This window comes from Oncorhynchus masou, unplaced genomic scaffold (genome assembly GCF_036934945.1).
Source record: "Oncorhynchus masou masou isolate Uvic2021 unplaced genomic scaffold, UVic_Omas_1.1 unplaced_scaffold_8675, whole genome shotgun sequence".
NCBI classification, from domain to species: Eukaryota; Metazoa; Chordata; class Actinopteri; order Salmoniformes; family Salmonidae; genus Oncorhynchus; species Oncorhynchus masou.
The window spans coordinates 1-10,238 of NW_027015137.1; the positions used below are offsets into that span (position 1 = coordinate 1).

General features: G+C 45.6%; 1 protein-coding gene across 1 annotated transcript; it reads left to right on the forward strand.

The window, feature by feature from the left end:
• Window positions 1–5,878: 5,878 nt before the first annotated feature.
• On the forward strand, window positions 5,879–8,094 carry LOC135537880 (inactive tyrosine-protein kinase transmembrane receptor ROR1-like; the record flags this gene model as incomplete). Its single annotated transcript, XM_064963891.1, has 3 exons — window positions 5,879–6,059; window positions 6,660–6,905; window positions 7,764–8,094. Coding segments are annotated over 3 exons (645 nt in total), but the record flags the coding sequence as incomplete, so codon positions are not given.
• Window positions 8,095–10,238: the final 2,144 nt, after the last annotated feature.

Genomic DNA, 10,238 nt, shown 5'->3' on the forward strand with positions numbered 1-10,238 from the left:
TCATGGAGGATAACAGACAATAAAGTCTGAGACTTATTTCCATTGTTAAATCATGGAGGATAACAGACAATAAAGTCTGAGACTTATTTCCATTGTTAAATCATGGAGGATAACAGACAATACAGTCTGGGACTTATTTCCATTGCTAAATCATGGAGGATAACAGACAATAAAGTCTGAGACTTATTTCCATTGTTAAATCATGGAGGATAACAGACAATAAAGTCTGAGACTTATTTCCATTGTTAAATCATGGAGGATAACAGACAATACAGTCTGGGACTTATTTCCATTGTTAAATCATGGAGGAGAACACACAATACAGTCTGGGACTTATTTCAGTTGTTAAGTCATGGAGGATAACAGACAATAAAGTCTGAGACTTATTTCCATTGTTAAATCATGGAGGATAACAGACAATAACGTCTGGGACTTATTTCCATTGTTAAATCATGGAGGATAACAGACAATACAGTCTGGGACTTATTTCAGTTGTTAAGTCATGGAGGATAACACACAATACAGTCTGGGACTTATTTCCATGGTTAAATCATGGAGGATAACATGGAGGATAACACACAATACAGTCTGGGACTTATTTCCATTGTTAAATCATGGAGGATAACACACAATACAGTCTGGGACTTATTTCCATTGTTAAATCATGGAGGATAACACACTATACAGTCTGGGACTTATTTCAGTTGTTAAGTCATAAAGGATAACACACAATAATGTCTGGGACTTATTTCCATTGTTAAATCATGGAGCATAACACACGATAGTGTCTGGGACTTATTTCCATTGTTAAATCATGGAGGATGACACACAATAATGTCTGGGACTTATTTCCATTGTTAAATCATGGAGCATAACACACAATAATGTCTGGGACTTATTTCCATTGTTAAATCATGGAGGATAACACACAATAATGTCTGGGACTTATTTCCATTGTTAAATCATGGAGGATGACACACAATAATGTCTGGGACTTATTTCCATTGTTAAATCATGGAGGATGACACACAATAATGTCTGGGACTTATTTCCATTGTTAAATCATGGAGGATGACACACAATAATGTCTGTGTAATGGCGTTCTTCTTTTGTTGAAAGAGAGTCGGACCGAAATGCAGCGTGTAAGTTACTCATGTTTAATAGTGAAACAAACAAAACGAACTATACATGAATAACAAAATAAATACAAAACAACAAACGGAACGTGAAACCAATTACAGCCTGACTGGTGAAACTAACACAGAGACAGGAACAATCACCCACGAAATGTAAAGCGAAACCCAGGCTACCTAAATACGGTTCCCAATCAGAGACAACGAGAATCACCTGACTCTGATTGAGAACCGCCTCAGGCAGCCAAACCTATTAAACACACACACACCCCTAATCAGCTACAATCCCAACTACTACAAACCCCAATACGAAACTACAATACATAATAAACCCATGTCACACCCTGGTCTGACTAACTAATAAACTAAAACACAAAATACTAAGACCAAGGCGTGACAGAACCACCCCCCCTCTAAGGTGCGGACTCCCGAACGCACCTCAAAAACCATAGGGGAGGGTCCGGGTGGGCGTCTGTCCATGGTGGCGGTTCCGGCTCCGGACGTGGACCCCACTTCAGGAATGTCATTATTCCTCCCCTTCGCGTCCTGGGATAATCCACCCCTCACCGCCGACCATGGCCGAATAGTCCTCACCCAGAACCCTACATAACAGAGGAGCAGCTCGTGACTGAGGGGGCAGCTCGGGACTGAGGCAGCTTGGGACTGAGGGGCAGCTCGGGACTGAGGGGCAACTCGGGACTGAGGGGCAGCTCGGGACTGAGGGGCAGCTCGGGACTGAGGGCAGCTCGGGACTGAGGGGCAGCTCGGGACTGAGGGGAAGCCCAGTACTGAGAAGAAGCCCAGTACTGAGATGAAGCCCAGCCAGGCAGTTGAATCCGGCAGATCCTGGCTGACTGGCAGATCCTGGCCGACTGGCGGATCCTGGCTGACTAGCAGATCTGGCAGATCTTGGCTGACTGGCAGATCCTGGCCAACTGGCAGATCCTGGCTGACTGAGATCTGGCAGATCAGGCTGACTGGCGGATCTTGGCTGACTGGAAGATCTGGCTGACTGGCAGATCTGGAAGAGTCTGGTTGACTGGCAGATCTGGAAGAGTCTGGTTGACTGGCAGATCTGGAAGAGTCTGATTGACTGGCAGATCTGGAAGAGTCTGGTTGACTGGCAGATCTGGAAGGTCTGGTTGACTGGCAGATCTGGAAGAGTCTGGCTGACTGGCAGATCTGGAAGAGTCTGGCTGTCTGGCAGATCTGGAAGAGTCTGGCTGTCTGGCGGATCTGAAGAGTCTGGCTGACTGGCAGATCTGGAAAGTCTGGCTGACTGGCGGCTCTGGCTGCTCCATGCTGACTGGCGGCTCTGGCTGCTCCATGCAGATTGACAGCTCTGGCGGCTCCTTGCAGACCAGCAGCTCCTTGCAGACTGGCAACTCCATGCAGACTGGCAACTCCATGCAGACTGGCAACTCCTTGCAGACTGACAGCTCTGGCTGCTTCATGCAGACTGGACAGCTCTGGCTGCTCTATACAGACTGGCAGCTCCTTGCAGACTGGCAGCTCCATGCAGACTGGCAACTCCTTGCAGACTGGCAACTCCATGCAGACTGGCAACTCCTTGCAGACTGGCAGCTCAGGCTGTTTCATGCAGACTGGCAGCTCCTTGCAGACTGGCAGCTCAGGCTGCTTCATGCAGACTGGCAACTCCTTGCAGACTGGCAACTCCATGCAGACTGGCAACTCCATGCAGACTGGCAATTCCTTGCAGACTGGCAGCTCAGGCTGCTTCATGCAGACTGGCAACTCCTTGCAGACTGGCAACTCCATGCAGACTGGCAACTCCATGCAGACTGGCAATTCCTTGCAGACTGGCAACTCCATGCAGACTGGCAACTCCATGCAGACTGGCAACTCCTTGCAGACTGGAAACTCCATGCAGACTGGCAACTCCTTGCAGACTGGCAGCTCTGGCTGCTTCATGCAGACTGGCAGCTCTGGCTACTCCATGCAGACTTGCTGCTCCATGCAGACTGGCAGCTCTGGCTGCTCTATGCAGACTGACAGCTCTGGCTGCTCCATGTAGACTGGCAGCTCAGGCTGCTCTATACAGGCAGGAGGCTCCGGCAGCGCTGTAGAGGAGGAAGGCTCTAGAACCGCTGAACAGGCGGGAGACTCCGACAGCGCAGGAGAGGGAGAAAGCGCTGGCTGCGCTGAACAGGCGAGGCGCACTGAAGGCCTGATGCGTGGTGCTGGCACTGGTGGTATTTGGCCGAGGACACGCACAGGAAGCCTAGTGCGGGGAGCTGCTACTGGAGGGCTGGGGTGTGGAGGTGGTACTGGATAAAGGACAGGCACAGGAAGCCTGGTGCGGGGAGCTACTACCGGAGGACTGGTGTGTGAAGGTGGCACAGGATGGACTGGACCGTGAAGGTGTACTGGAGAGCCTGAGTGCAGGACTGGCACAGGACGTGCAAGGCTAGGTAGGTACACAGGAGGCTTAGTGCGTGAGGCTGGCACACTTTTCACCAGCCGACTAACACGCACCTCAGGACTAGTATGGAGCGCTGACCCAGGTGCCATTAAATCCCCGACACGCTCCGTCGGACGAATATTGTACCTAAAGCACCAAACTAGCAACTCCCTCATTAAACTCTCCTCCAATTTCCCCATTAACTCCTTCACAGTCTCTGCTTCGCTCACCTCCAACACTGGTTCTGGCCTCCTCCTTGGCTCTTCACAATAAACAGGGAGAGTTGGCTCAGGTCTGTCTCCTGACTCAGCCACTCCCCCTGATAGCCCCCCCCCCAATACATTTTTGGGGCTGCTTTTCGGGTTTCGCTCTGCACCGCCGTGTCTTTCTTTTCGACTCCATTCTCCTATAGCCCTCTTCGCACTGATCCAGCGAATCCCAGGCGGGCTCCGGCACTCTCTCTGGGTCGGCCGCCCACCTGTCTATTTCTTCCCACGTCGTAATATCCATACTGTACTCCATTCTGGGCTGCTCCTGTTTCCATCCACGTCGCCGTGCTGCCTCCTCATACCAGCGCCTCTCCGCTTCAGCCGCTTCTAGTTCCTCCTTAGGGCGGCGATATTCCCAGGCTGAGCCCAGGGTCCTTTTCCTTCCAGCTCCTGTTTCCTCTTCGCCTGCTGCACCTTTGGGCAGCTACACTCCTCTGGTTTAGCCCAGGGTCCTCTTCCGTCAAGGATTTCCTCCCATGTCCAGAAATCCTTAATACGCGGCTCCTCTTTGGGCTGCACCTGCCTGTTGACACGCTGCTCTGTCCGTGTGTGGTGGGTGATTCTGTAACGGCGTTCTTCTTTTGTTGAAAGAGTCGGACCGAAATGCAGCGTGTAAGTTACTCATGTTTAATAGTGAAACAAACAAAACGAACTATACATGAATAACAAAATAAATACAAAACAACAAACGGAACGTGAAACCAATTACAGCCTGACTTGTGAAACTAACACAGAGACAGGAACAATCACCCACGAAATGTAAAGCGAAACCCAGGCTACCTAAATACGGTTCCCAATCAGAGACAACGAGAATCACCTGACTCTGATTGAGAACCGCCTCAGGCAGCCAAACCTATTAAACACACACACCCCTAATCAGCTACAATCCCAACTACTACAAACCCCAATACGAAACTACAATACATAATAAACCCATGTCACACCCTGGTCTGACTAACTAATAAACTAAAACACAAAATACTAAGACCAAGGCGTGACAGTCTGGGACTTATTTCCATTGTTAAATCATGGAGGATGACACACAATAATGTCTGGGACTTATTTCTGTTGTTAATTCATGGAGGTTAACACACAATAATGTCTGGGACTTATTTCTGTTGTTAATTCATGGAGGATGACACACAATAATGTCTGGGACTTATTTCCGTTGTTAAATCATGGAGGATGACACACAATAATGTCTGGGACTTATTTCCATTGTTAAATCATGGAGGATGACACACAATAATGTCTGGGACTTATTTCCGTTGTTAATTCATGGAGGTTAACACACAATAATGTCTGGGACTTATTTCCATTGTTAATTCATGGAGGATAACACACAATAATGTCTGGGACTTATTTCCGTTGTTAATTCATGGAGGTTAACACACAATAATGTCTGGGACTTATTTACATTGTTAAATCATGGAGGATAACACACAATAATGTCTGGGACTTATTTCCATTGTTAATTCATGGAGGTTAACACACAATAATGTCTGGGACTTATTTCCGTTGTTAATTCATGGAGGTTAACACACAATAATGTCTGGGACTTATTTACATTGTTAAATCATGGAGGTTAACACACAATAATGTCTGGGACTTATTTCCATTGTTAAATCATGGAGGATAACACACAATAATGTCTGGGACTTATTTACATTGTTAATTCATGGAGGTTAACACACAATAATGTCTGGGACTTATTTACATTGTTAATTCATGTAGGTTAACACACAATAATGTCTGGGACTTATTTCCATTGTTAAATCATGGAGGATAACACACAATAATGTCTGGGACTTATTTACATTGTTAATTCATGTTGGTTAACACAAAATGAAGTCTGGGAATGATTTCCATTGTTAATTCATGTTGGTTAACACACAATGAAGTCTGGGAATGATTTCCATTGTTAATTCATGTTGGTTAACACAATGAAGTCTGGGAATGATTTCCATTGTGGTCCTCTTATTAAAATGTTACGTTGCTTTTATTGTTTGTTTGACCCTCAAGTCTATCTTCTCCTCCTGTCCTCTCTGTGTAAGGACGAGTGTGAGATCCTAGAGAATGACCTGTGTAAGACCGAGTACATCATCGCCCGTTCCAACCCCATCATCCTGAAGAGACTGAAACTACCTAACTGTGAGGACCTGGCGGGACACACCAGCCCAGAGGCTGCCAACTGCATGAGAATAGGGATCCCCATGGTCGAGCCCTTCAACAAGAGTAAGAATTATATTTTAGTTTTATTGATTTATTTTGGTAGATCAGCTTTAATATTGCAGATAGACTTTGGGTTGGGCGGCAGGTGGTTAGAGCGTTGGGCCAGTAACCGAAAGGTTGCTGGTTCGAATCCCTGAGCTGACAAGCGAAAAATCTGTTGTTTTGCTCCCAGCCGCTGAAGGCGTGGATATCGGTTAAGAAAACCTCCCTGTACTTCTCTGATTCAGAGGGGTTGGGTTAAATGTGGAAGACACATTTCAGTTGAATACATTCAGATTCTATCAAATTAATAGTTTGCATTATTCGGATGGATATGGAATGATATACCATATACACAGACAGACTATTACACATCTTCATAGCACACACCATCAACTAGAGGAAGATACTTTTTACTTATTTTTACTGTCTACCTCAACGTGTTCTATTTGAGAGGTTCTGTCAGAACCCATAGGGTCCATTAACAAAAGCAGACCTGTATACTTTCATGTTAACATGGATCTGCATATCACAGTGAAGCCCATCAACAATAAAGTAAAAACGCTCTCATTTATACATTCCAATTGTCTAACAATGTTCTCATGTTCTTCTCCCTTTGTCCAGACCACAAGTGTTTCAACAGCAGTGGTTCAGACTTCCAGCGGACGGTCAGTAAGACCAAGTCAGGTCGTCAGTGCCAGCCCTGGAACTCCCAGTACCCTCACAGTCACACCTACCTGGCGGTACAATACCCCGAGCTCAGCGGAGGACACTCCTACTGCCGTAACCCCGGCAACAAGCAGGAGGGACCATGGTGTTTCACGCTGGACGAAGGGGTCCGCTTGGAACTATGTGACATCCCTGTTTGTGGTGAGATATAGAGGGGGTTTAAGAGTTTATATAGCACTAATTACACCCTATCTGTGGTGAGATATAGAGGGGGTTTAAGAGTTTATATAGAACTAATAACACCCTATCTGTGGTGAGATATAGAGGGGGTTTAAGGTTTTATAAGCACTAATAACACCCTATCTGTGGTGAGATATAGAGGGGGCTTAAGGTTTTATAAGCACCAATAACACCCTATCTGTGGTGAGATATAGGGGGGTTTAAGGTTTTATAAGCACTAATAACACCCTATCTGTGGTGAGATATAGAGGGGTTTATAAGCACTAATAACACCCTATCTGTGGTGAGATATAAAGGGGGTTTATAAGCACTAATAACACCCTATCTGTGGTGAGATATAGAGGGGGTTTAAGGGTTTATATAGAACTAATAACACCCTATCTGTGGTGAGATATAGAGGGGGTTTAAGGTTTTATAAGCACTAATAACACCCTATCTGTGGTGAGATATAGAGGGGGTTTAAGGTTTTATAAGCACTAATAACACCCTATCTGTGGTGAGATATAGAGGGGGTTTATAAGCACTAATAACACCCTATCTGTGGTGAGATATAGAGGGGGTTTAAGGGTTTATATAGCTCTAATGACCCCACTTTCTATAGTGAGAGAGGGTGTTAGCAGTGTGCCAGGCTGGGTTATAAGGCTTCATAAACACTAAGTTATTATTGGGAGTCAGTGCTGCGACCTATCACATAGACACAGTAGTTGTTATGCGTTATGTTATGGTCTGTTTAACAATAAGTGACAGTACTACCTGAGTTCATTATGTTGGTAATTGACAGTGTATTTACAGTGTTTGGATTGCCTGTGTCCCATCCAGAGTATAAAGAGAAGCGTGGGGGCAGTAACATGGAGATTCTGTACATCCTGGTCCCGAGCATAGCCATCCCTCTGTCCATCGCCCTCCTTTTCTTCTTCATCTGTTTGTGTCGTAACAACCAGAAGGCTTCTCACCCCCCAGCCCCCAGACAGCCCAAGCCTGTCAGGGGACAGAACGTTGAGATGTCCATGCTCACCAACTACAAACCCAAGGTATAAGTCCCCCCTCTGTAGCTAAGTCCCCTCTCTTTCGCTCTCTCTCTTTCGTTCTATCTCTCTCTCTTTTGTCTCTCTCTCTTTCTCTCACTCTCTCACTCTCTCTCTCCCACTCTCTCTCTCTCTGTTTCTCTCTGTCTCTCTCTTCTGTCTGCCTGTCTGTCTGTCTGTCTGTCTGTCTGTGTCTGTCTGTCTGTGTCTGTCTCTCTCTCTCTCTATCCCTCTCTCTCTCACATTTCTCTTTCTTCCTTCTCTGTCTCATTGGAGCTCTTTGTAATGTGTGACAACAGTATGAGTATTTTGCCTATAAGTTCATTCATATTCTCCTGCAGATCGTATTACAGTCAACACTGCATTCTTATGTTATTTCTGATATATCTCTATGCACCCTGTTTAGAAGGTTATCCAGGCTGTGTTATGATGTGAGACAAAGGTCTACTCCTTGATGTTATAGCCAATCAAAGCTACAGCTGTAGGGGACTGGCTCTGTCAGACAGGCCAGTGTTGTGGTCCCTGTCAAAGTCCCTGTCATCTCTGCTTTAGATTGACCTGTGGGAATCTAGAACAGGGTATCCTTCTGTAAAAAAAACTAAAACCACTAACAATACCGTGTCTACTGTCTGAGTCTTTATGTCATCCCTAAATACATCTGCCTCACCACTCCTGTCCTCAATGTCACCACTATCCACCGGGCCTTACAGCCTGGCCCGGTGTGCTCCGAGGCGAGGATGAGCCTGGTCTGGCCCCGGGGAGGGAGGGAGAAACCCAAACCAAAAACATCTGTTGCCCTTTGATAACAGTCACATCCCCCACCACCATTCCATTGCTAACCACTCCCCCAAACTGTCCTCCCCTCCCATTCCCTAACCCCCCCCCCCCCCCCTTAACTGGCCTCTGTCAGGAATTTCATTTTTCATCTGGGAGTTTCTGGAATCTTTCATACCCCCTTGTCAGTTTGGTCGGTGTCAATCATTTTTGGTTTATTGTCCCAGCTCTATGAAGTCCTCTTTACTGTAGTGCATTTCACTAATGAATGAAAATGATCATTCCATTTAATGTCAAGTCAATTCAGCAAGTACACTGAAATTCCAATTCTCTTCAATGCTTTTCAGTCAGGAAAATTTGGAATTGGAATTTGGTTTACTTTCTGAATGAACTGGAATTGAAATGTAATTGACCACAACCCCGATTCCCAATGTGCGATGGCAGGCTTTCTCTACATGTACAAGGTGAGTCGTTTTGGAGTTCGCTCCATACTTTTTTGTTTGAGGGAGGTGGGATTGACAGTTTCCTGAATTCTAAGACAAACTGAAATTAAAGCCAGACTAAGTCAGTGGCAAAGAAGATAAATATCTTTCAAATGCTAATATTCGGTTGTGCTGACAACCAAAAACAATTCAAATCCCAAAATATCATTCCATTTGAAATGAACCTCAGCTTGAAACCCAAGGCCTGTTGTATTGTCTATTCTTTGTTGTGTTTCTGTATTGAATTGAAACAATAGCTGTTGATGACATTGAAAATGCTATATAGGCCCCATGTGCTCTGCTTTCATCTGCTTCATCTGCTCTGCTCTGCTCTTTGGAATGACTTCGATAGCAACAGTGAATCTATTTTGTCTTTAAGTGGCACTATCTCAACAATCATTCTCACTATATAGCACATTGGTAATAGTCATCAATAAACATCATAGTTAAGCAGGCTGGGCTTGGTTAAAACCCTGGATGGGACACTGAAGGGTAGCTGTAGCTAGATCAACTCTCTAATAGGAGGTGCTGTAGCTAGATCAACTCTCTAATAGGAGGTGCTGTAGCTAGATCAACTCTCTAATAGGAGGTGCTGTAGCTAGATCAACTCTATAGTAGGAGGTGCTGTAGCTAGATCAACTCTATAGTAGGAGGTGCTGTAGCTAGATCAACTCTCTAATAGGAGGTGCTGTAGCTAGATCAACTCTCTAATAGGAGGTGCTGTAGCTAGATCAACTCTCTAATAGGAGGTGCTGTAGCTAGATCAACTCTCTAATAGGAGGTGCTGTAGCTAGATCAACTCTCTAATAGGAGGTGCTGTAGCTAGATCAACTCTCTAATAGGAGGTGCTGTAGCTAGATCAACTCTCCAATAGGAGGTGCTGTAGCTAGATCAACTCTCCAATAGGAGGTGCTGTAGCTAGATCAACTCTCTAATAGGAGGTGCTGTAGCTAGATCAACTCTCTAATAGGAGGTGCTGTAGCTAGATCAACTCTCCAATAGGAGGTGCTGTA